This window comes from Leuresthes tenuis, unplaced genomic scaffold, assembly GCF_036924035.1.
Source record: "Leuresthes tenuis unplaced genomic scaffold, fLeuTen1.0.hap1 SCAF_20, whole genome shotgun sequence".
Classification (NCBI taxonomy): domain Eukaryota; kingdom Metazoa; phylum Chordata; class Actinopteri; order Atheriniformes; family Atherinopsidae; genus Leuresthes; species Leuresthes tenuis.
The window spans coordinates 33183461-33210303 of NW_027325374.1; the positions used below are offsets into that span (position 1 = coordinate 33183461).

The 26843-nt window shown below is 42.4% G+C and overlaps 1 protein-coding gene across 3 annotated transcripts; it reads right to left on the bottom strand.

Annotated features, from left to right (window-relative positions):
- Positions 1 to 5724: 5724 nt before the first annotated feature.
- dcxr (dicarbonyl/L-xylulose reductase) lies at positions 5725 to 26484 on the bottom strand. Of its 3 annotated transcripts, none has more exons than XM_072373459.1 (9): positions 26213 to 26484; positions 25943 to 26009; positions 23585 to 23682; positions 22977 to 23131; positions 21554 to 21596; positions 13414 to 13513; positions 13187 to 13251; positions 9759 to 9876; positions 5725 to 5955 (listed from the first exon to the last, which is right to left on the bottom strand). In XM_072373459.1, exons 2-9 carry the CDS (start codon positions 25992 to 25994, stop codon positions 5852 to 5854), a joined length of 735 nt encoding a protein of 244 aa, XP_072229560.1. In that variant the 5' UTR covers positions 25995 to 26009; positions 26213 to 26484; the 3' UTR covers positions 5725 to 5851. The 3 variants fall into 3 exon arrangements, with proteins under 3 accessions (XP_072229560.1, XP_072229559.1, XP_072229558.1); XM_072373458.1 differs by having other exon boundaries at positions 26186 to 26484; XM_072373457.1 differs by having other exon boundaries at positions 26182 to 26484.
- Between the last annotated feature and the right edge of the window lie 359 nt (positions 26485 to 26843).

Here is a 26843-nt window from a genome sequence, read left to right on the forward strand (position 1 = left end):
TCATCTCAGTCCAGTTGTGCTCCCACATGACCTGCAAGCGAAGATCATACACTGACTGAAGCACCCGCTCTCTCTCTCTCTTTCTCGGGTTGCTGCATAGAACTGCTCAAATGATGCATTCCTAAACGAACAACTGTCCTGAGGCATATAGCAGATGGGACATCTGTGAAAGAAACAGCCGTAATACTCAAAAGCATGAGTCACACCATCAATTTCTGCATAGCCATCTACATGATAGGGCCCTGCTTTTTTTCCCCCGTGTTTAGTGCATGGCAGATGTCTATGTTTCTGCTACATGCCACCGACTCCAGTCACTGGATGGACGCGTTTGAGAATGTGTTTCACTGGTACCTGTAATCAGCAGGTGAAGGTATAGTCAAGGTTTTAGGCTGCAGAAAGGTGGTAACAAAAACCTTCATAGAGGCTGATGCAATTGTGATGCATTTGAGGGGGTCCACGTGCTTTTCATTAAAGAATTGCTCTCGGAATTTGATGCATCCTCTGAAGAGTACAGTATGTCAACATCGTTTTTGCTGTAAAGAAGTCTTTGTTCCTGAAAGTTAACAGTACCCTTACACGCTTGTCCGTACCAGCTGTAGAACTCTCCCAGCTCATGGGGGCTCATAAGTTCTACAGAGTAGTAACTTGGTGAAGGAAAGGGCCCCACATATTTCAAATTCTATTCTGAAGAGAATCTGTGGGGAAAGAAACTTTTGGTGTGATCACTGAAACCTAATACTTTTGGCATTATACTCAGTTTCATAGCTAGGAATGACAGACTGTCGATGAATTTCAGACCAAAATCACAGTCTGTTAAACAGAGAATTTTGCTTCCTTGCGTAATGAGAGGGGCTTAATACCTAACTGCACCATAACGTTGAGAATGAGATAGCTATCATATCCTCGTCCGTTGTGTGCTATAAAGGTATATCCTCTGTAACGCGGCCTCCTGAAATGGAGGAGAAATTGCCAGACACAGTCCAAACCATAGGCATACCACTCCGCACCTTTCAGCGTTTTTGCACAGACCAGAAAGGGGATGTGTATGTCATTCTGACCAACTAAGGATTCAAAATCATAAAATATCAGTTTCTTATCAAGTTGTTCATCAGCGAGGCGAGGTTGAATATAACACTGGTGACCGCCGAGAGTTACATCAGAACCGGGAGCCAATTTCTCACCACAGATTGGGAATTTTAATCCTTCACAAGCCTTGTTTGTACAGTGGCCAGTATCTCTGCCTGTCATGCAGAAGACCAGGGTTCAATAACTTTGTTTGCTCAGTCTTGGATTGTTCACAAATGCCTGCTTTGCATGTCAAACTGTTACAATTGTTTTGGAAATGGGCTGAAACGGTAGGTGGAAAAAAAGAGTAGTTGGCACTCCTCTTTGAGAACCTCTTATGGGGAATTTATTAATCGGAACAACATGGAAACATGTACATGGCAGCATATACATTATTTCCCAACAACAACAGTTTGTGAGATCCTCTTATACTTCCTGATATCATTCTGCGCGCATGTGGCCAAAACCAAATCTCTGTCCGGCACCACTGAGTCTGAGATTGCTGCAACATCATCTGGCCTTGAGGAGGTCTGTGTTTATTCAAAGAAAAGTCTATTCTATGTCTAACAATAAAAGGCAATAATTTGGCTGTCACTGTGGGCGAAAGCCACTGCTCACACCACATATTGTTTACGGTCGGAATGTTTTCTGTCCAGACGGTGATGTAGAAGATGTTGCAGCAATCTCAGACACAGTGGTGCTGGAGTTTTTTTGTTTTGACACAGAGTTTTGACACAGAATTAACAGCCCTCGTAATTGCTTCCCATTTCTTCGCTTTAGCAGGTCCTGCAATTCCACTGCTGACACTGCTAAAAATTATAGATTTTCCTTTTTGGAAAAGTTTCCTCTCTGAAAGCAGAACTTCAATCTCAGAGCCCGTAAAGTTGTTATTTTTACCGATGAGTGAGTTTGAAGGTGGAATCAATAAGTATCTCAAGAAAACTCTAACACTCTAGAAAATATAGCACAGTTCTATTGGTGTGTTTTAATATGTCTGTTAGTATATATTTTTTTATCTGCTTAAAACTTTTTGGAGTTATCAGGGTCACCTGAGCCATCCCTAACTATAAGCTTTATCAAAAAGGTAAGTTTTAAGCCTAATGTTAAAGGTAGAGAGGGTGTCTGCTTCCTGAACCAAAACTAGCAGCTGTCTCAAAGACATAAAGACCTGGATGACTCAGAACTGTTTGCTTTTAAATTCAGACAAAACTGAAGTTGTTCTCTTTGGACCTGAGCACTTCAGGGAGAAATTGTCTAGTTATATAGTTACTCTAGATGGTATTTCCTTGGCTTCTAGTTCTACAGGGAGGAACCTTGGAGTTATTTTTGACCAGAATTTATCATTTGACGCACATATAAAACTGGTTTCTAGGACTGCCTTCTTTCACCTTCGTAATATTGCTAAAATCAGGAACATCCTGTCTCAGGGTGATGCAGAGAAACTAGTCCATGCATTTGTTACTTCAACACTGGACTACTGTAATTCCTTATTATTGGGCTGTCCCACATATTCTCTGAAAAGCCTCCAGCTGATCCAAAATGCTGCAGCCAGAGTTCTGATGAGAACTAACAGGAGAGATCATATTTCTCCAGTTTTAGCTTCTCTTCATTGGCTCCCTGTTAAATTCAGAATAGAATTTAAGATTCTTCTCCTCACATATAAAGCTCTTAATGACCGAGCTCCATCATATCTTAAAGATTTAATTGTAAGATATTTTCCTAACAGAGCACTTCGCTCCCAAACTGCAGGTTTACTTGTTGTTCCCAGAGTTTCTAAAAGTAGAATGGGAGGTAGAGCCTTCAGTTATCAGGCCCCTCTCTTGTGGAATAAGCTGCCAGTAAATGTCCGGGAAGCAGACACCCTTTCCACTTTTAAGATTAGGCTTAAAACTTTCCTTTTTGATAAAGCTTATAGTTAGGGATGGCTCAGGTAATCCTGAAACATCCCATAGTTAAGCTGCTATAGGCTTAGACTGCTGGGGGAGCTCATCTGTCACACCTTTCCTCCCTTTGCTCTCTTTTTCCTCCTGTTCAATTTCTCAAATGATATTATGTACATGTGATATTATTGTGGTTATTAACTTGTGTTTCCCTGTTCCAACAGGTATCCTTTGAATGGCGTTATGGTGTTTTTACCCCCTCTTTTCCCTCTTTTCTGTCTCAAACCCCAGCTGGTCGAGGCGGATGGCCACCCTTCCTGGTTCTGGTTCTGCCAGAGGTTTCTTCCTGTTAAAAGGGAGTCGTTCCTTTCCACAGTCGCCTCAGGCACGCTCAGGACGGGAGATTGGACTGAAGACAAGTTTCGGTGCAATCTGTTGGTTTCCTTAGCTAGGATATTAATTTTTGAATGAGCTCTTTATGAATTAATTGGATTATGATTACAATGAATTGAATTCCAATTGGCTTGAATTGGACTATATTACTTAAGTGCCTTGAGATGACAATTGTTGTAATCTAGCGCTATATAAATAAAATTGAATTTAATTGAATTGAAATGTGGCGCAAACATACCAAGCACACTGGTTTCTAATACACTTCTGTAAATAAATAGGAATAAGTCCATTATTTTTTGGAAAATGCAACACCATCTGTCCACTTTTTCTTATTTTGACAAAGACATCTTCCCTGAAGCTCTACAGCCTTCCCAAGCCTTGCTGTGAAGTGTTGGACCCTGCACTTGAGCAAAGAGCAGTGTCTACTAGATGTCAAAATTGAGGTGATGTGACACTGAGGACAAACTGTAAGAGCAGTAAAATGTTTTGATCCCTGAACAGTGCTCATCCCCTGGTTATACAGATGCACAAATGACACAGCATCTATTTACCTTTATGCTATGTATGAAAAGAACTATAGTGTGTTGCTCTCATGAAATCAATGAACTGCTACAGAGAAAACAAAACATTTTTTTTTGCATGCAACAAAACATTTTGAACTCTGAAAAAAAAGCCGCTGGGTTGAAAGTTACTTCGAAATAAAATGCTCAATGTCTATTTGAGTCCTCCTTGTATTTATGAAATAAAAAGCGGAGCTTAAATTATCAACCTGCAGCAAATCCATCCTGGATATTTTTCAGCAAAGGCTGTGTGTTTATTCTGAAAATATCTTACAACATTTGACTTTTTGTTGTTTGCTAACTTCTCCCCAAATATTAAGCAGACTGGTAAACGTCAACAGTGAAAGTAAATTAATCTGTCCACGTCGCATTAAACGTTCTGTTCTCTTCAGAAACTTTTCTTTTTTTGGATTTGTCCATGGTTAGCATAGTGGAGGTCGAAAAGCTCCATAAATTGCGAGCCAGCAGGTGTCGCACATCGGCGGTTTGTGCAAAAAATTAAACACGTTTTATTTCAATGTTACAAGACCACCATAATCTTCCCATTTAGAATAACTAAAACAAAACAGATTTAAATCATATACTCATTATTGATTTTCTAAAGCCACAGGGAACCGCAGTAGAGGGAAGACAGAGCCACATGAAGCATTGGACCCGCGGGTTGCCTACCCCTGGACCCCTGCACCATTATTGGTCAAACCCAATAGTGGTGCCTAATCCCTGGCTGATGCAAAGATATTGAAGGACAAATAAGTGTGGAGTATACCTGCAGCAAGCAATGAAGACTGTGCAGTCTCTCCGCAAATTTCAGCTCTGCTTCGCCTTGCTTCGCCTACACGTCTTTATTTGTATAATAGCTACCTAACGTGCCTCAGCACTGTTCCACCCATTGCTAACATAGAATCAATCCCACAAATTCCAGCTGACAGATGTGAACAATAATGTTAAACTGTGTTGACAAAAGACAACTTGTATTTGTTTTCCAACTTTTGTGTGGGAAAACAAGTGTAAATGAAACATCCAATTTCGATCTAATGGGAAAACTTACAATGTACTTCCATGGAGAAAGATTTCTATGAGCAGATCAAATAACATAGGTGACTGACTCTCATGAAAACTGCCGTTTTGTAACTGCTTTCTAAGATCAAAGCAATAATCATTAGATTGTGTAAATACAATCTGAGACAAACTCAAAATAAACCAAATGAAAATCCTTAAATTGCAGGGACCACATGCAGGTGTAGGTTATCCAGCTTTCTCCCACTCAGTTTTAAAAACTTACATGTTTTGTTAAATGATGATTAAAAATTGACGCTTGGAACTGTTATGTTAATGCTGTGAGTTCTTAGTTTTAGGAATGATGACACCGCCTTTCTTTATTCTGTGAACATTTACTGTTAACATAGAGACGCCATCTTACCGCACATCCCATCACTCTGATGATCCCGGAACTACCCAGCATTCCCTGACATCATCTGTAAACAAGATACTGTCACACCACAGGAACGAATGCAAGCGTGCACGACCACCATTTTCTCCTGATGGCAGCTGGGATAGGCTTGAGCCTCCCCGAAACCCTGCATGGATATAATATGGGTATAGAAAATGGATGGATCAAATCCTTGAATTTAAAACACAAAAGAATGACTGCTCATTTTTATAAGAAGCTTTCAAATAAAAAAAGTGCTGTGTATATAAAGGTTGTTACGAGCCTCATCCCTCTGCACACTGATTCAGAAGTACCTAAATAAATTGGCAAGAATACTGACATTTACATGGATGCCACATCAATATATACAATATAAAAAAGACCAATTGGGTGGGTTGTGGAAAGAACCAGTTTATTTAGAGATACATTGATCTGTGCGTAAAACGCAGTGAGGTGATAAGATAGGAGGTTCTTCTTTATGCTCTGAGTAGGGTGAAGACATGCTGAAGCAAGGCTCAGGTGGGTCAGCAGGCCAGGAAGCCTCCATCCACTGGCAGTGTGATTCCAGTAGTCATTTTGCTCTTATCACTCAGCAGGAATAAAATACTGTTCACCACATCCTCCACCTCTGTACAGACACACATAAGAGTTCAGTTGTCTCTTAGTTTAAAATAATAGCTTCAAGTCCTTATGACCACATCCTAACTCCTGCCCTGAACTTAATGCACAGACACAATTTGACATACAAATATTTCTTTTGACTTTTGAAGAAATCAACAATATATTGCGACCATTTGCCCAGGTGTAAATTATTCATTTTCTGCAAACCAATATTAGTCTCTGACAAAGATGCTAGTAAATAACAACAAAGAAAAAAATACATCACATTTAAATATTGAATAAATATACAGATAAAAAAAGACAAAGATCATAGCAGCTACATCTATTTTAGATAATAAAGTAAAAGTGCTGGTTCAGGCCCTCTTATTATTAAATATTATGCATGACATTAATGCATTTTCAAAACAGTGGCATCAGTATGAAGGCCACATGTTAGACAGCTAGTATGACTCATATTACTATTAGCTTTGATAACAGGTCAGAACGATGCATGCATGTATGAACATAGAGTTGCTAATTTGCTTACACCTGGGTGTGATTTTTAGTCAATGCTGATTCAAAACTGTACCTGCCATATTGACTGAATATTTCATGAGAAAAGTTGATTATTTTCTTCAAATGGGAGTCTAATAAAGCTGCCAAATATTTTGACACTCATACAAAAAAAAGATCTAATTTAACACTTTAACATTTGCAACCCCTCTTCACGCAGCTCTGCCCCTCACTAGACCCATGATGAGTTCACAGCTCAGAGCAGCTGCTGTCACAAAGAAAAAGCTAACCTCACATCTGTTTTTGTCTTTCTTTTATTAGTATCACATTCTATTAAACACCAAGGAGTGTACAAGAATCTGTGTGTGGGGGCTTTCTCAAACATATGAGTGACTGCACTATGGGGCCAAAGGTGGACAAGCAAGTGTGTGTGTCTGGGTCAAAAGCATCTCTGGTGTCATAGGTGGGGTTTATCTGTAGGTTGAGGTTCTCTTCCGGCTCTCAACGAAGGCGGTCTCCCTTATCTTCCCTGCTTTTCTCCACGTCTTGTCCTGTCCTGTCCTGTCTCAAACTTCTCTGCCTCTCTGTGCATTGCTCTCAAAACTGAAATCATGGAATTGATCAACTGGTCTCTCAACGCAATTGACAAAATCTTTGCTACGAAAAGCTAAGGCCCAGGGGAAATTGTCTGCCCTGATATAATGTTCGCCGCTGGGTACACGAGGGACTCCTGGGAGCAGTGGAGAGTTGTGTGCCTGGCGATTCTTTCCGTTGAGGACATTGAGACAAATTGACATATTCGGAACCATGATAACAGGCTTTCTGCCGATTGGATTAGGCATTGCCCTGGTGTATTGCAAAATTCGGAAGTTGGAGACAGTGGTCCGAGGTCCCATGCTGCCCGACATGTTTGAAGCAGTGGGCAGAGCTATTGGCGCTCAGACTGTGGTCATTAACCGCAATATGGATAACATCTTGGAGAAGCTGGTGGCTGTGCAAAGTCGTATGGATCGTTTTTGTGACCAGAATGGACAAACAGAGTAAATCGTGTCCATTGAAATACGACGACTCGCCCTAACCAACTATCATAATCTAATCTGCATTCCTGCTCTCCTGGCAACGGCTTTGGCCAAGGCCGCTGCTGTAACAACTCTCCCTGAGATCGCTGCTGCGAGACGCTCTGAACTCCTTTCTTTCTTCATGGACACCTGGTGATTGTTGACTCCGACTGGGACCCAATCAAGGACTTCTCCATGGCAACCTCCTGTGGTATCACAATGACATCTTGTGAATTGAAGCATTGGTAGAGAGCCAGACATAGCAACTGTCTGGGCTACCCCCATCCCACGCCTTCGAGTTGTCTTGCGTTTTTATGTGTGAAGAGCCTTCAGTTATCAGGCCCCTCTCTTGTGGAATAAGCTGCCAGTAAATGTCCGGGAAGCAGACACCCTTTCCACTTTTAAGATTAGGCTTAAAACTTTTCTTTTCGATAAAGCTTATAGTTAGGGATGGCTCAGGTAATCCTGAAACATCCCATAGTTAAGCTGCTATAGGCTTAGACTGCTGGGGGACCTCATCTGTCACACCTTTCCTCACTTTGCTCTCTTTTTCCCCCTGTTTAATTTCAAAATTGATTTTATGTACATGTGACATTATTGTGATTATTAACCTATGTTTCCCTGTTCCAACAGATATCCTTTGAATGGCGTTATGGTGTTTTTTCCCCCCTCTTTTCCCTCTTTTCTGTCTTCTCAAACCCCAGCTGGTCGAGGCGGATGGCCACCCTTCCTGAGTCTGGTTCTGCCAGAGGTTTCTTCCTGTTAAAAGGGAGTCGTTCCTTTCCACAGTTGCCACAGGCACGCTCAGGACGGGAGATTGGACTGAAGACACGTTTCGGTGCAATCTGTTGGTTTCCTTAGCTAGGATATTAAATTTTTTTAATTAGCTCTATATGAATTAATTGGATTATGATTACAATGAATTGAATTCCAATTGGCTTGAATTGGACTATATTACTTAAGTGCCTTGAGATGACAATTGTTGTAATCTGGCGCTATATAAATAAAATTGAATTGAATTGAATTGAAGCGCAACTCGTTGCAGCTCTTTAAAAAGGGCGCATGTGCGTGAAGCCGCTTCCTGTTGCAAAAATAATTTCCTCTCGGGAATTAATAAAGCATTCTTGAATCTTGAGACTGGGAAAACTGCTGGTGTTGGCAGCTTGATAACTTGCCATTTTGTTGTACTGGTCATCCTGAGGATGATGTACAAAAACAGATTGATGGTATCTGCCTTAATCACCCAACAATCAGTTAAAAGAGATCTGCTGATTCTGTTGGTGATTTATCTCTTGGGTTTTTTTGTCATTAATTACTGTTGCTACAAATTTATTTTACTTACAAATAGCTAAACAGCTGGTTTATTTGATCTAAAGCTTCATATAAGGATATCCTACATGGATAACTATGCATAAACTGTACAGCATCATGTACATCTATTTTTTGTAGTTCTTTCCTGTTATTTCCTTTATTTTTGGTTGTGAGTAATTGCACAGTCCTTCTTTCTGGGACTGTTTCAGAAAAGATTGCGGCATTTGCAACAATGCAGTTTATTGTGAATGGGATTTAGGACACTACTCCTGGACAATTGGCCCCACAATTGATATGCAAAGAGGTTTTTCACTCAGAGCTTCAAGCCCTGAGCTACAATCACATGCTGGTTTAAAGGTGGGAATGGCTCAATAAGTTAACATTGGACGTTGAGGACTTGTGGTTTCTTCTCTAACTTAAGCTTTACATTGAGGAATAAAAAAAAAACCTTTATGTACAGCATTTGAAGGCTGTCCAAGTTGATAATCAGTACATAAAAAAACTGACACATTTATTGAATGCAAGGCTCATGGCAGTTATTAGAAAGAAAGCTGGCTGAACATTTTAAAAAAAGAAATGATAAGTGTTTAATCCATTTTGTGTTTGTCAATTGTCAAGCTTTCCCTAAGCATTGAAAATAATGTGAGGTAGGAAAATTCCCTTAGTTGCCAAACAAATTTTGCACAAAAATACAAAACTAAAGAGAAAGTTGTTTCTCCAATGATTCTGCACTCTTGCATATATATTTGTCTTTGGTAAACAGTCAGATTTGAGGTTCTCTAATGTTTTGGAATGACTGAGATTGGATTCCATTAATTCAACGATAAAAACAAATCCTTAAAATTCTGCAAACAGTGTATTTGGTGATTGATTATTTGTGCAAATGAGCACTACGCCATGAAAAAATACATCTGTAAACCATGCATACACACTGCCTGCTGCGTCTGACCTGCAAAGCAGCCAAGGGGGATGCGGGAAGTCATGGCCTTCGCTTTTTCAGGGTCACTCCAACCCAGGCGGCCCATCTCTGTCATCACCACTGTTGGGTTCACACTGTTCACACGGATCTGCTCACAACACAACACTGGCAATTCAGCTAAAACAATTCCAACAACTGATCTACAAAGAAAATAATTTAGATGAACCATTTGTTTGTACATGTGCTCTATCAATATATCATATAAAGTATGTTCTAATGGTTAATACATAACAAAAATATGGTAGCATTAGTAACCATTGTGGAGAGTTTTTCAAAGGAATATTTTCCTAATCCGAAATCTATGAGGTATGGAAATGCAGACAAATATAAGACAATGATAAACATCACAGATATTATTGGTTCAATGTAAAGTCAGGTCATCAACTCTTAATGAATTGTTCTGTGGGACTGATTTTATTACATTATAAAAGGGATTCATATTTACTATCCATTCAGTTCATTTTACTACAGCTGTGTCCAATGTGGCAGCTGTAATTCATACTCTAAAAAGTAATACCTATGCTCACTTAAATTATGTACTTTACTTATTTCTCACTATTCTGTTGATTGAATTCATGTAATGTCAGTAATAAACTCGTTTTGCCTGAAAGGGATGTAAAAATAAGCTCATGTGAGTAAAGTGAACTTGTGTTCCTGAAGTAAAACTAGAGTGAACGCAGTGCTTGGCTTTGCACATGCTCAGTAGAGCAGGACTTTCCAGCAACTAAAAAGTTTTAGAAGAAGAAGCAAGCTTTTTGAGTCTCAAGGTAAGTTATTTAATTTCACTGAGTATTTACATATGTCAGCTATGATTTCATTATTCACAACTGAACTTTAGCAGGGCATTTTTCTGTACATTGTCATACCTAAATCTCTTGGGGGGCTAATGTGAATGTTAGGGGTGGCAACACCCATTCCGAAATCCCGCCATTCCGACATCCCACCATTCCGACATCCCACCATTCCGACATTCAAACGTCCCACCATTCCGACAAGGCTTTCAGTATAAGGAAATGTGCATTACTCAACAGGTGAGTCCCTTCTTTCTGTTCATGCAATTTATATGTTTAACACATGTTTACAGATAATAAGCGTTATTAAAAACACAAAGTCTCGGCAACTGGAGGAGGAGAAGCAGACCGCGGTGGTTTTCAATCACACACTCCAATGCCACTTCCGAAAATTTAATCCAGGAAAAAAAGGCTTACAAACATGGACCGAAACGGCTCCATAACACGCACAAGAATCCAAAAGAAACGAAAGTTAACTAAAAGAAAGCAAATAAACAGCATGAAGTGTTCAAAATTGGTTTTACGCATGCCTATGTGCGTCTGGCACATGCGTCTTCGGGCTCTCCCACGTTGGTTTGTGGATGAAAGCTATATGTTCAGCTGTAATGTCATGTAAAAACAATCTCTACATGACATTTACTCCCAGGTGTGACCAGTTAGGTCCTTAAGATATCAACAGGCTGTTTAAAGCCTTGCGCAACGGCTGTGTGTTTGTGCCAAATGCGCAAAGCCCATCCGCGCTTCCCAAAATTGGAGCGAGTACTCATAAATCACGTGAATAACATGAATAAACGTTTTTACTGAATTTTGTTGTGTTTTATACGTTCTATGCTGTCATTTCTCTCTTCTCCTATTGGCAAGGCAAGGCAGAGTGCTCGCAACTGTGTCCTGTACAGTAGCCGTGATATCTGTAACTGCAATTATTACTTTTGCATATGATGACAGCGTGCAAAACACGCATGGGCTCTGTGGAGAGCTCCGCTCCAGCTGGCTGCCTGACAGCTCACTGACACTGTATTTCTGCTTAATCAGTTTCAGTCTCGCCAGAGTTACATTAATATCTGTATTTTTATATTTGACATTTCAGGGGTTTTTGATAATAGATTATTAAAGTTTGTTTGTGGGGCTGTGGCCTCTGCATGTGCAGAGTTTGTGCTGATATCTTTTAAGGCTTAAAACTTCATTTGTTTTGATTGCATAATTTAATTTATCCGCAAACACTGACCTGGGTTTAAGAAGCTCACAATGGTAATTTTGTTGACATAAACAATAATCCTGCAAACTAATTGCCATGATTTACGTTCTGTTTCATGTCTTGTCTTGTCATTTCCCGTTTTATTTTGAAATCACTAACCCCTTCTCCTTCCAGGTATCTTGCCCTTCCTCCCGTGTCAAGCGTCTGATTGTCTTCCCTAATTCCAAAGTGTTTCCACCTGTTCCCCTTGTTCTCAAATAGTCTGTGTCTGCCTTTGTCCTGTGCCGGTATGTTGCATTCTGTTTCGACCTGCATCACTTGCCTCGAGCCTGCATTTGAGCGACTCTCCTGCAGAGCATATTTATTTGTAAATTTTTCATAGTAATAGTTTATGTATTCATTACTCCACGGTAAGTTTCCTAGCTCTGTTCTGTTCCTCCGTTTTTGGAGAGTTTTGTTTTCTTTTGTTGACCTTGTTTGGTTATCATTCATAGCTTTTCTGTTTTCCTCCCAGCATGGAGAGATTTCTGTTTGTTAACTTTCTTAGCTGCACTCATCCTCAGACATATTTACTGAGGAGAGTGCTTAGGATTTTCACAGCCTGATCTTTTGCTCTGTGAGGAGATCCTCATCCTGTGTTTATTAAATAAACATTTTGCATCCGAACCGACCCTGCATTTGTGTCCTGAGGCCGTAACTCTAATCTTTGTACTTACTTTATTTAAGGCAATTGGTTTTGTAGATTCTATTGAGTTAACACAACTCTTCAGTTAAGTCAGATTCACTTGTTTTACTTAAGTTTGTAACACTTGTACACTTGTAACACCCACAACAAAAGAACAATTAATTTCACTTGGCATTTTTAAGTTGGAACAACTTTACCAAATTAAGTAAATACAACAAAATTTAAAGTAAACTCAACAAGAACATATAAAGTAAACATAACTTGAGACTTATAGTTATGTTTACTTACCCTTTTCAAGGCAATCTGTTTCCTAGATTCTTTTAAGTAAGATAAATAAATCAGATTTTAGAGTGCAGGAGGTAGAACAGTTTTTTGCCAATCTGCAGTTCTGTGGTTTCTCCAGTCCACATGCCCAGGTTTCCTTAGGCAGGGCACTGAAACCACATCATCCCTGATGTGTTTGTCAGTGTGTGTGTGTGTGTGTGTGTGTGTGCGCGTATGATGGATGAGGAAAAAAAGCACTGTGTAGAATGTATAGACCACGAGGTGCTGCATAATTTCATTCATAGATATTAATGAACAAAAAAATCCACAGATCTGGCCAAATGTAGTTTTTACTGGTAGGAGGCATTTGTTGTTAAAGATCTCTTAAGAAGATGCTGTCAAGACATGGACAGGTCCACAGGACTTTGGCTGAAATGAGGCTCGATAAGGGTGATACAGGTACCTGGTGGGGTGCCAGCTCTAGTGCCATCACTTTAGTCAGCATGTCCAGGGCCCCTTTTGTGGCACCTGAGCACAGAAACACAAGAAACCATTGTTACTATCATTTGGCGACTTTCATTTAGACATCCTAAAAGTTTAAACCTTTTTGTTTCCTCTGAGTATGGTCAATGAGAGGACAACCAAGATGAGAAGCTTGGGATAAATGCTGGATGTTATTCTGTTACTCACAGTAAACAGCATGATCTCTGAGGGCACGCTGTGATGCCTGGCTGGACATGTTAACAATGGAGCCTTGTGATCCTCTGGCCATCATACCCCGAGCCACTATCTAACCACAGAGACAGAGCTGTATTTTATTCTCACTGAAGCCTATTTAACAGTCATTTTGATTTTATATAATAAAGAGGACCTCAGAACGAAGGTCATCTTGATTACTTTTTATGATCAGTTCAAAAGGGCATGTTGAGCTTTTGAACAGATCATATAGAGAAAATACCTTTCTCACACACTTTTAGCCTGTTACATCTTGTCTATTTAATATTTTTAAGCCACTAATGGATATTTTTCTGATGTAAATGTAAAACTGATAAAAGGACCAAATAACCTCTTCTATCTAAAATGACATTCTCAACAGAGCTAAAATGATCTGGTTTTGATATTTGAAGATCACATTCAGCAATTATAGTGTAAAAACAAAGAGGAATAGAATCCAAGACAGAACATTGGGGCACACCACTTGACATGTTTCTGTAGCGCCTTTAACCTTAGTGGAAGGAAGCAGACCACATTTCCCCTAGGTTCAGAAAGCTGAACTCAGTGATCAGTGATATTTTACTGGCTCACAATCAATTATTATTTTGCAGTGCATGGAATTAGAAAAAAACAAAACAAAATAGAGCTTTTTCACATATATTGAATACAGGGCCGGCACGTCACTTTGTGGTGGGGCACATAAACTCTCTCTTGAATTACATAAATGGGTCTGGTACCCATGTGGGTTACATTTCATTTTACTATGTCTTAATCTTTCACTGAACTTCTCAGCTTGTAAAAGTTTCTCTGACTCTCCTGGCAACTACTGCCTCTGGCCAGTAATTCTTGTACACTGCAACCTAAGACTCTAGGTTCTGGTTGTGGGTCCCTCAACTGATGTTGCAGAGAATGTAACTAAACAGAAGGCAGCATGCAAATTAACAAATAACAGTCGAACATTTGGTAAGAAGTACCAAGTTGGTTGAGATGGTTGGCTCTGTGTCCATTCAACCAAAGGCCCTTTGTGATTATTTGTTAAAGAGAATTTGTAAGGACATTTGTTATTTTGACCAATTTCCCCATGCCTAGCTTCAATGACTCATCATATGTGTATTTTATTTATTTTTACATTTACACACAATAATTAATTTTCAACTAGAAAAAGTTATTCCTGCAAAACAGCAGTGAGAACGCTGAAAAGCTGAATAGGGAAAGCTGACCATGCTAAAAAAGCTGAAAATAGTGAAAATTTTGCAGAAGTCAAGTGAGTAATAGTTAAAATGGCTGCAGTGTAATATGTAGCAGGGGAGTGGGAGAGTTATGTCATCACAGTGATAGGAATGTGTGTAAGCATCCATCCATCATCTGCCGCTTATCTGGGGGTCGGGTCGCGGGGGCAGCAGCTTGAGCAGAGAAACCCAGACGTCCCTGTCCCCGGCCACTTCCTCCAGCTCTTCCGGGGGGACCCCGAGGCGTTCCCAGGCCAGCCGAGAGACCTAGTCTCTCCAACGTGTCCTGGGTCTCCCCCGGGGTCTCCTCCCAGTGGGACGTGCCCGGAACACCTCCCCAGGGAGGCGTCCAGGGGGCATCCTAACCAGATGCCGGAGCCACCTCATCTGACTCCTCTCAATGCGGAGGAGCAGCGGTTCTACTCCGAGCCCCTCCCGGATGACTGAGCTTCTCACCCTATCTCTAAGGGAGAGCCCAGACACCCTGCGGAGGAAACCCATTTCGGCCGCTTGTATTCGCGATCTTGTTCTTTCGGTCACTATCCACAACTCGTGACCATAGGTGAGGATGGGAACGTAGATTGACCAGTAAATAGAGAGCTTCGCCTTCTGGCTCAGCTCCTTCTTCACAACGATGGGTCGGTGCAGAGCCCGCAACACTGCAGACGCCGCACCGATCCGCCCGTCAATCTCACGCTCCATTCGTCCCTCACTCGTGAACAAGACCCCGAGATACTTGAACTCCTCCACTTGGGGAAGGATCTCATTCCCGACCCGGGGAGAGCATTCCACCCTTTTCCGGCTGAGAACCATAGTCTCTGATTTGGAGGTGCTGATTCTCATCCCAGCCGCTTCACACTCGGCTGCGAATCGCTCCAGTGAGAGCTGAAGGTCACGGCCTGACGACGCTAACAGAACCACATCATCCGCAAAAAGCAGAGACCCGATTCTGAGGTCGCCAAATCGGACACCCTCAACGCCCTGGCTACGCCTAGAAATTCTGTCCATAAAACTTAGGAACAGAATCGGGGACAAAGGGCAGCCCTGACAGAGTCCAACTCTCACCGGAAATGTATCCGACTTACTGCCGGCAATGCGGACCAAACTCTGGCACCGGTCATACAGAGACCGAACGGCCCCTATCAAGGGGTCCGGCACTCCATATTCCCGGAGCACCCCCCACAGGACTCCACGAGGGACACGGTCGAACGCTTTCTCCAAGTCCACAAAACACATGTAGACTGGTTGGGCGAACTCCCATGCACCCTCCAGGATCCTGCCGAGGGTATAGAGCTGGTCCACTGTTCCACGGCCAGGACGAAAGCCACACTGCACCTCCTGAATCCGAGGCTCGATTATCCGACGGATCCTCCTCTCCAGTACCCCCGAATAGACCTTACCAGGGAGGCTGAGGAGTGTGATCCCCCTATAGTTGGAACACACCCTCCGGTCCCCCTTTTTAAAGAGGGGGACCACCACCCCGATCTGCCAGTCCAGAGGCACTGTCCCCGATGTCCACGCGATGCTGCAGAGGCGTGTCAGCCAAGACAGCCCTACAACATCCAGAGCCTTGAGAAACTCAGGACGGACCTCATCCACCCCCGGGGCCTTGCCACCGAGGAGCTTTTTGACCACCTCGGCAACCTCAGCCCCAGAAATGGGAGGCCCCGTCTCCGAGCTCTCCGACTCTGCCTCTTCCGAGCACGTGTTGGTAGGATTGAGGAGTTCCTCAAAGTACTCCCCCCACCGACTCACAACATCCCTAGTTGAGGTCAGCAAAGCCCCGTCCCCACTGTACACAGTGTTGACTGTGAGCCGCTTCCCCCCTCTGAGACCCCGGATGGTGGACCAGAATCTCTTCGAGGCCGTCCGGAAATCGTTCTCCATGGTCTCACCGAACTCCTCCCAGGCCCGAGTTTTTGCCTCAGCAACCGCCGAAGCCGCAGCCCATCTGGCCTGCCGGTACCTATCAACTGCTTCCAGGGTCCCACTGGCCAAAAAGGCCCTATAGGACTCCTTCTTCAGCTTGACGGCTTCCCTCACCACTGGTGTCCACCAGCAGGTTCGAGGGTTGCCGCCACGACAGGCACCGACCACTTTACGGCCACAACTCCGATCAGCCGCCTCGGCAATGGAGTCACGGAACATGGTCCATTCGGACTCAATGTCCCCCACCTCCCCCGGGATATGGTTGAGGCTCTGCCGGAGGTGGGAGTTAAAGCTCCTTCTGACGGGGGATTCTGACAAACGCTACCAGCAGACCCTCACAATACGTTTGGGCCTGCCAGGTCTGATCGGCATCCTCCCCCACCAGCGGAGCCAACTCACCACCAGGTGGTGATCGGTTGACAGCTCCGCCCCTCTCTTCACCCGAGTGTCCAGGACATACGGCCGCAAGTCCGATGATACAACCACAAAGTCTATCACCGAACTGCGGCCAAGGGTGTCCTGGTGCCAAGTGCACATATGGACACCCTTATGCCTGAACATGGTGTTCGTTATGGACAGTCCATGACTGGCACAGAAGTCCAACAACATAACACCACTCTGATTCAGATCGGGGGGGCCGTTCCTCCCAATCACACCCCTCCAGGTCTCACTGTCATTGCCCACGTGAGCATTGAAGTCCCCCAGCAGAACGAGGGAGTCTCCGGTAGGAGCATTCTCCAGTGCCTCCCCCAGAGACTCCAAAAAGGGTGGGTACTCTGAACTGCTGTTTGGCGCATAGGCACAAACAACAGTCAGGACCCGTCCCCCCACCCGAAGGCGGAGGGAGGCTACCCTCTCGTTCACTGGGGTAAACCCCAATGTACTGGCACACAGCCGGGGGGCAATAAGTATGCCCACACCTGCTCTGCGCCTCTCACCACGGGCAACTCCAGAGTGGAAGAGAGTCCAACCCCTCTCAAGAGGACTGGTTCCAGAGCCCAAGCCGTGCGTCGAGGTGAGTCCGACTATATCTAGCCGGAACCGCTCAGCCTCGCGCACCAGCTCCTTCCCCAACAGAGCGGTGACATTCCACGTCCCAAGAGCTAGCTTCAGTAGCCGAGGGTCAGACCGCCAAGGCCTCCACCTTCGGCTGCTACCCAGCTCACATGGCACCCGACCCCCATGGCCCCTCCCACGGGTGGTGAGCCCATCGGAAGGGGGACCCACGTCATGATTTCGGGCTATGCCCGACCGAGCCCCATGGGCACAGGCCCGGCCACCAGGCGCTCGCTGCCGGGCCCCACCCCCGGGCCTAGCTCCGGGGGGAGGCCCCGGTGTCCCATATCCGGGCAAGGGATGACGCGGTCCAAATTTCTTTTTCATCATAAGGAATCTTTTGAGCTGTTCTTTGTCTGGTCCCTCATCTAGGATCTGTTTGCCTTGGGTGACCCTACCAGGGGCTTGAAGCCCCAGGCAACATAGTTCCCAGACTCATTGGGGCACGCAAACTCCCCCACTACGATAAGGTGACAGCTCAGGGGGGAGCGACAGAATGTAAGCAGCTGTGGCTTAACAGCTCACTCCCAGTAGAACCAGCAGAAATGGCTTTTTTGAATACTATGACCTCCTGTGAGAAAACTGTAAGAGGGAGGAAAATAATTTGAAGACCGTAAGAACCAGAAGGGTTAGTAGAAATACGGTAATGTAGTTTTTATTTTAATGGAGTGAAAGATTTTTTAAAAGGCAGCGAGTTGAACACAGTTGAACCTGTCTCTGGTGTAATACCAAACTTTCCATTGGAGTTAGTGAGAGAATTTGAAAGGTTTCTCTCGCCTCAAGGCTCATAGTTCTGTAAATATGAGCTCTTTAGTAGTTACATTGGCTGAAAGAACATTGGCTGAAAGAGAATTTTCCTACATTTTAATGTATAATTTGGAGAAATTTGTTTGAATATCAGAAAAAGTTAAAATGATCAGCATGTCACTCTGCTGGCTCTTCATTCATAAAAATCAAGGAGCAAAAATATTCACGTTGTTGAAACTGTCCTATTTCAAAATTTGCTTAATATTTGAAAAAAGCTGAACAAATTGGTAATAGCTGAATGTCTGTGACCCGTTTGAAGTTTGAATGGTATGCAGAAAGTAGAGCAATAGTTTTCCAGGCTTTCTGGATAGATCAGAAGTTTTATTGTCATCGTACAAGAATACAATGAAATTGCATTTGGCAGCATCTCTTGTAGCAACTAAAATGTCATGAGCATTAAACATAATACGAGTAATAAATATTAAAATGCAGTTAAAAATGTTGTATATAAAATAGTCTACACATTTTGTTGGGGGGGGTCTCTTCACAGCTGTGGGGAAGTCTTCCCGGATCTTTGTGGCCCATCGGAGGAGAAGGCTCGAGTAGATCTCCTCTAGGTGTGGGAGTGGGGATGGTCCACTGAACAGTCTTGATGACCTGCTGCATTTGTTTTTTCTCAGATGCAGGGCAGCTGGCATACCACACTGTACATCCATAGGTCAGGACACTCTCTACTGTGCAGTGATAAAAGTTTTCAGCAGAGATAGAAGGAGTTTGTTACTCCTCAGCGTTCTGAGACCCTGCTGGGCCTTTCTAATATTGTGGGTGGTGTTCACAATCCAGTCCAGGTCCTCTGAGATGTGCAGTTGAGAAACTTAAAAGTTTGTGTCCACTTCTTCCCCATTGATGCTCAAACCTGAGTGCAGTGTGGTCCTTCTTGGTGTTGAGGTTGAGGTGGTTACCACTGCACCAGGCTGCCAGTGTTTGGACATCTTCCCTGTATGGTGCCTCATCATCGTTGTTAATCAGCCCCACTGTGGTTGTATCATCTGAAAATTTGATGAGGGTGTTGGAGCCATGGGTGGCGATGCAGTCATGGGTGTACAGCATGTACAAAACTGGACTCAGAACTGTGATGGTAAATTTTATGTCTCAGGACTGACAGACTCTCCAATCCACATTAACCATTTGTATCACCCAGACACGCTAATTGTTTTAAACTATTTACTTCTTAATTAACACTCAGACAAGATCATTGTTTTAACCTCCTGTTTATCATCAAGACTGCATCCCGCCCCCCTCTGGAGATGTTGTTACACATCTAAAGGTATAAATGCTCTGTATTTCTTTTGTTTGTATCTTTTCATACCATTGCTGCTGAATGGTGTGGACTGATCTTTTTCCTTGCAACGAAGAGTAAAAAACTTAGCCGGCCGGCAGAAAAAGTAAGTTTCTCTATTTCATTGCTCATCAGAGGTATTAGGAAGGAAGCAATTGAAAACTTCCATAACAGAACACAGCCCTGAGGAACACCAGTATGTGGTGTAGGACGATGATGGAAGATGCGGAGGAGCCCATCCTAACATGCTGGGGTCTGTTAGTCAGGAAGTCCTTGATCCACAGACAGAGGGAGGTTCCAAGTCGCACTGTCTGCAGTTTGTTGATCAGACGGCTGGGGCTGATGGAGTTAAATGCTGAGCTGAAGTCAACAAACAGTATCCTGATGTATGTTTTTCAATGTGGGTGAGAGCGGTGTGGAGGGCGATGGAGATGATGTTGTCTGTGGATCTATTGGACCTATAGGCTCTTTCAGAGGTTTTCTATGGACATTTTCTGCCTTTTCACTCATTTTCAGTCCAGTCCTTGTACCTGAGCATTTTCAGAGGAATGTGTTTTTTCTTTGTTCAGCCACTTAACTCTGACCTATGAATCATTCAAGAAGGAAAAAGGCTCCTAACTCAAGGGATGAACCAGTGTTGTGTCGACACAGAACAGACAACTTAGCAAAGAAGCCATTTTAAACTGGATCTTTAGGCACTTTGTCACAAAGACACAACATTTGTTCCCATTTCTTTAGTTGCATCTATGAAAAACAGCAGAGAAAACACAGTTTGACAGACAGAAAATAGGATTTCTGCAGCAACAAGGTGATTCCCAAAGAGCTATTAGCTGAAAACTTGGCATATCTCAGCATGGTGTGCAGTGTGTCCTTAAAACATTTGAGGAAACTGGACAAGTGGAGGACAAAAGAAGAAGTGTCAGGCCTAAAAAACTATCTACAGCAGATGAACAGGATCTGAAAGTGATGTCCTTAAGAAAGAGGAAAAAATCCAGCTGTGACCTGACAGGACCTGAGAGATGCATCTGGACCTTCAGCTGATCCATCTACTGTTGGCCCAAGCCTCATCAGAAATGGTCTCCATGGAAGGGTGGCTGTCAAGAAGCCGTTCTTAAGGAAGGGAAACAGGGAGAAAAGGCTGAGCTGTGCCAAATGACACAAGAAGTGGACTGAAAATCAGTGGCAACAGGTCTTATGGAGGGATGAATCCTCCCCAGAGCCCGGACCTCAACATTATTGAAGCAGTGTGGGATCATCTGACAGAGAACGGAACAAAAGGCAGCCCACATCCAAAGAAGAGCTTTGGGATGTCCTTCAAGAAGCCTGGAGAACTATTCCTGAAGACTCCTTACAAATAGGCTGTGTTGGAGAATAAAGGAGCTCAGACCAAATATTCACTTTAAAGTTGCTGAGAACTGTACAAACTCTGTTTCTGCCCCATATTCTGTATTTATATTCATGTTTGACCATGTTTCAACGATTGCAATTATTTCCTGTTTACCTGGACACGTGAGGAAATTAAGTCCTTTGCACAGTGCTGAGGGTGGCTGAATAAATAATTTAATTCAAATTACTAAATAAGTAATTTGATAAACTAACTTGTATAGCAAATGAGCTCAATATATAAAACAACTAAATGGTTTTCCTCTCTATAACTGGGGTTACTACATGGAAGATGGGTAACCCTGCACTACTGATATTCACCTTCAAAGGTGCAAAGGTCCAAAATTATTACAAGAACATTTCTGCACACAGAAATAGAGAGTAACACTTGGGTTTTGTAATGCCAATTAGTCATGCATAGCAACTGTTTTACCTGGGATACATGCAGCACAGCTTTCACGTTCACACTGTATGCTCTGTAGAATATAATAAACATAAAAGGTTACCACATGATTAAACTATTGACCCATAAGTCTTTGTACAGTATCATCACATCTTTACTGAAGAAGATGAACATTAGTAAGTCTGCAGGTCCTGATGCTATTTGTGGGCAGACACGACATCATGGTGTTGACCAGTTCAGTGACATTTTCACCAAACTCTTCTTAATGTGAGCTGAACATGGTCAGACACCTATGATCTGGAAAAGATCCACCGTGATACTTATCACGAAATCTAAAAACACCAAGGACCAAAATGCACATTATATGCCTGGTCATGAGGATATTTGAAAAGGTGAAGAGATATGGTGGTATTCCTTTTAGCTGTCAAATCAAACTCCTTACAGTTTGCTTTCCAAGCAGGTACAATGTTGAGGATGCATAACTTTTTATTTTGGTCAGAATGTATAAGCACCTGGAAAACAAAGTCTTATACATTGAGTTTATTTGCTGAAGTTTCTTCTGTCTTTAATAAGATGTAGCCTCATGTTGCATTTGACCGTCTTTCACCCCTTTTTAAAACTATCTGATCAGCTTTTATTGTTGCTCTTAGATTTTTTTAATAACAGATTTCAGCAGGATCGGATGAATGGACAACATGTTTGACGTTTCACTCTAAGGTTCATCATCTTTGCTCTTTACAATGTACACAGACAGTTGAAAAAGGTTACAGAGCAGCAGTTGTATTAAGCTGTCTGATGAAACTGCTCTTATGTTCTTTCTTCAGGGCTCAGATTCAGGCTATGATAATGCCATAGCAACTTTTGTTGAATGATATGACGATGACTTCCTGAATCTTGATGTTTTTAAAACCAAGAAGTTAATCAGTGATTTTAGGCAGAGTAAGGACACACCAAAAGTTAACATTATTCATACAGATTGTTGAGGGGGTCAACAAAGAATTGATTTAATGCAGAAGTCTGTGATATCAAGTTAAGTAATTTAATCTTTTATTGAAAATATTTTTCACTTTTTCTTTTATCTGAGTGTTTATTGGGTTATTGTAAATGATAAGAACAACCTAAACCATACAGTGAAAGTGTGCTCCAAGATTATAATTCAATGGAAGCACTTGGGTTCCTAGTCTCTGAGTAAGCAAAGAATATCATCAGCCAACCAGACTACATTCTGCAATTATCTCTGATGCCTTTGAGCTGATGTTATAAAGTGTCCCTGATGAGAACTATCCAAGTCCCTTATTCTTACCTTAGAAAAGTTTGTTGGAACTGAATGTACTTACTGGGAAGCTAAACTTACCATTGGGATTAATAAATTGGTCTGAATCGGAATATTTTTACCATTTGCTGATGTAAGTTCTTAAATGGGGAACACAGAAGCATCTCAGATTTGCCTTACTGGTCAAACTGGTCAGGCGTGACCTCCAGAAATGGCTGCAGGTTGGCATAGGCAGCGTTATTCACCAACAAATCGAAAGGGCCGATGTTCTGCAGGGCAGCTTCTGTGGCATCCCAGTCTGCCAGGTCAACACAGACTGGCGTGATGGATGCACACTGTGAGAGCAAGTCAATACAAAATACACCCGTTGAGCTAATAAAAGACTGAGATGGATAAATCAAGATATCATTTTGTTTGACTATGACTCTATTGCTCAGAAAGCTCTTAAATATCCAACTGGCAATAAATAACATGTCAGTCTAAAAAATTAAATAGAAGACATATGAATCTGTTGTGTCAGCAAAAGTTTATCATTCAAGGCCCAACTGAAGTTCTTAAGCCTCACCCAACCAGCCAGAGGAGAGCTGAGTAATGATGACGAGAAATATGAGGACAGACAACACGTGTAAAAACAAATAAGTACAAAAGACACCTTAGATAAGAATGAGTGCAGAAATTAGAATTATTAGACAATGAGAGACAGTTCATACAGGAAGGTCTGTGTGTGGTGTCAGAGGTCAGGGACAGGGGCCCTTAATGAGTGACTAGGTACGTGTGTGGGGATGTACCTCCTGTACTAGGCTGTTCAGGTCAGCCAGTGTGCGTGTGACTGCGGTGACCTTTGCGCCGCAGCGTGCGAGAGCCAGAGCTGTAGCTCTGCCAATTCCTGAGAAAACAAAACACTCAGAAGCACAAAGACTGATCACAGAGTGGAGCTGCTGCTGTGAAACCGGAGATTACACACACACACATCTCGGGTTTTGTGAACAAAGTTTCTTAATTTAATTTTTTCACTGAAAAGATTGGCTCAGGATGTGTCCAAATTCATCAAACACCCTGATTTGTCTCAGTCACTCACTTCAGCCCTTTAGGTTTGATCACTTGATTTCCATTAACAGAAACTACAATAATGCAATGTAGTTGTGAGAAGATGTAAGTAATGGAAGCAAATCGTGACCAAAATTTAAATTGAAACACATGTGCAGAAATGCTTTTTCATTTTAAGAATGTGGCTGTATTATTTGACTCATAAATTAAATTAGTAATCAATCATTCTATTTGCATTTTCTTCTTCAAGAATGCACATTTTTGCTTTTTCGTTTTCGTGGTCTGCCCACAAAGTCCTGCCATCAGTGGACGTAAACCCCCGTTCCATGAATGAAGAGCGGACGTAACCGCCCACCCGGTTTCTTAATGTCTCTCTGAAAGAGGGATTGAGGGTGCGTTAACCCGGTTGGGACATAGAAGGGAGCCGCTGATCGTTTAGTTTGGGAGCCGCTGATCTACGTTATAAAAGTTATTTTTAGTGACAGTCACATCAACAGTGATCAGGTTAGAACTTTGGCACAAACCATCAAATGGCAACAATTACGTTTAGTTGTGAACACGGTTCCTTTACAAATAATAGTAATAAGGAGTCTGCTACATCAATCCGTTGCTTTGCATTCTCCCACGGATGGTCTGGTGGCCTATGTCGAACAGCTCCACTATTTCCTTTTTTAAAAAAACATTTAATAATTAGCTTTCAATGGACTCGAACGGATGTTGATGGTTGGTCGTCCTCGTCCCATTTGAGGCTCCACAGCATCCAGCCGTTCCAGGACTGAACAGAGGTTTACTATGGCAACCTCATTAATGTGTAAATCTGTGACGGCAGAGTATGCAGCCAAGCTCTCTGACTTGTTCTACTCGTCCACAGGCATCACACCCAGATATATTATTAGATTCTACCTGCTCAGCTAATTCTATCAGTGTTTGCACAATTTGAGGGAGCGCCATGATCTGTGATGCATCCTCTAAAGACCTGGCAATTCAATCAATTTCCCGCCACATTTGCAATGTAATGCAATGCAGATGTGCACAGCGCCCCCTACTGAACAAGATGGGTAACTCGGTCAGCAGGGAGCTGAAGAAGAGCTGACGTCACTCTGCTGCGCCGCTCAGATTGCTTTTTTGTTTCCGAATCATGGGCAGCACTTTGTGGGCAGACCATGAAAACGAAAAAGCAAAAATGTGCAGTCTTGAAGAAGAAAATACAAATGCAAATGGAATGATTGATTACTAATTTAATTTATGAGTCCAATAATGCAGCTACATTCATAAAATGAAAAAGCATTTCTGCAAATGCATTTTCATTTTAAACTTGACATTTCAAATTGAATTTTGGTATCTATTTGCTGGGGTACATTTAGAAAATTCAATCCTAAATGTGTATGTCTGGGTTCTCTCCAGGTTCTCCGGCTTCCTCGCATCCAAAAACATGCATGTTTGGTTAATTGGTGACTCTAAATTGTCCTTAGGAGTGAGTGTGAGCGTGCATGGTTGCGTGTCTCCTTTGTCTCTGTGTGGCCCTGTGATGGACTGGCGACCTGTCCAGGCTGTACCCGCCTCTTGCCTGGTGACCGCTGGGATAGGCTCCAGCCCCCCGTGACCCGACCGACGGATTGACGGTATAGAAAATGGATGGATGACATCTCAAATGTCTATATCTTTTTCATTTTAATTAAGTGAAAGATTAAGCACTCTTCAAGAAGAAAATTAAAATGCAAATAGGATGATTGATTACTATTTTAATTTCTGAGTCAAATAATGCATATTTTTAAAATGAAAAAGCATTTCTGCAAATGCATTTTAATTTAAATTTTGGTCCCAATTTGCTTCCATATCACGATATTGATGATGTGTAGTTGCTAATAGTAATACTGTAATACATACATACATACATGTATGCCTATAACTGGTCTGCACAACTGCAAAGGTAGATTGAAAATGTCAACGTAACATCCACGTGGAAGAAGGCTGAAGGTTTTCTCAGCAGAACACTGAATTGTAACTAGATGAGTAGAGTTACCGCTTTATCAGTCAGAGAAAGACACAGGTGGGGTGCAGAATGCACACTTGGCTAAAAAAAAAGTTGCTCTCTTTACCTTTTCCTGCTCCGGTGACCAGGGCATGTTTGCCAATAAATGAAATCTCCATGGTCGGTTGGTTCAGCTGCAGATTGACACACAACACCACAGATAGTTTCAAATTTAGGTGCAACGATCAGTCACATGACTGCTTGGTGTCAAGTCTTAGATCTCACCCTCTCTAATCCTCTGCATAGTTATCTGTAGTTAAAACAGCAGCAAACGTGTCTTGGTGTGTGTAACACGACAGTACTCACTTACAGCTTGGTAGATAGAGCAGTAGCGTACCTAAGCCCAGTCTACAGGAAGCACTGCGTATATGTAGAGGACTCTGAACTCTTGTGTCATTTCCCAAATTGCGCACACTTGATTTCCTACTTCAGTAAAGTTGGAAATATATTCACAGATTCGGACGTCCGGGATCAATAAGTCAAACGTTGATGATGCCTCTTTCCCAATGTAATAACATAGACTACGAGCAACAAGGACCAAAGCCCCGATTTGCACAAAAATAAGGCGTCCTGCGAGCAGGATGGATAACATTGATCTATAAGCGCAGCCGGTGTTGTGCCGAAAAGAGACTGCTTGCCGAAAAACGACTACCCCCCACGGGAACGCGCATCAGTTCAGAGGAAGTGGGCGTTGGTCTACTCGTAGATATAATATACGGTCAGCTGGCAGACGTAGCACCGAGAGAAATGTTTTTTTCTCCTTTTTTTTAACTGTGAAGAGGCTACGGAAAAAGAATACTATATTCCATAATATAGGCTTGTTGTCAACAGTTGATGAGAGTAGATGCTTTACCTTGCCACTTTTATTGTGGTTGTTGTTATCGTTGTTGCAATGTGATTTTACAACGCTTTGATCATTAAATAAAGTTATAATTCAATATCCCTGTTGCAATGAATTTATTAGGATT

Coding starts and splice junctions, on each gene's coding strand:
- dcxr (XM_072373459.1), bottom strand. CDS start 25,994: ATGGAGATTTCATTTATTGGCAAACATGCCCTGGTCACCGGAGCAGGA. Junction 23,132..23,584: donor TGAACAGCCTAGTACAGGAG/GTACATCCCCAC, acceptor TTGCTCTCACAG/TGTGCATCCATCACGCCAGT. Junction 5,956..9,758: donor CCCCCTTGGCTGCTTTGCAG/GTCAGACGCAGC, acceptor GTGTCTGTACAG/AGGTGGAGGATGTGGTGAAC.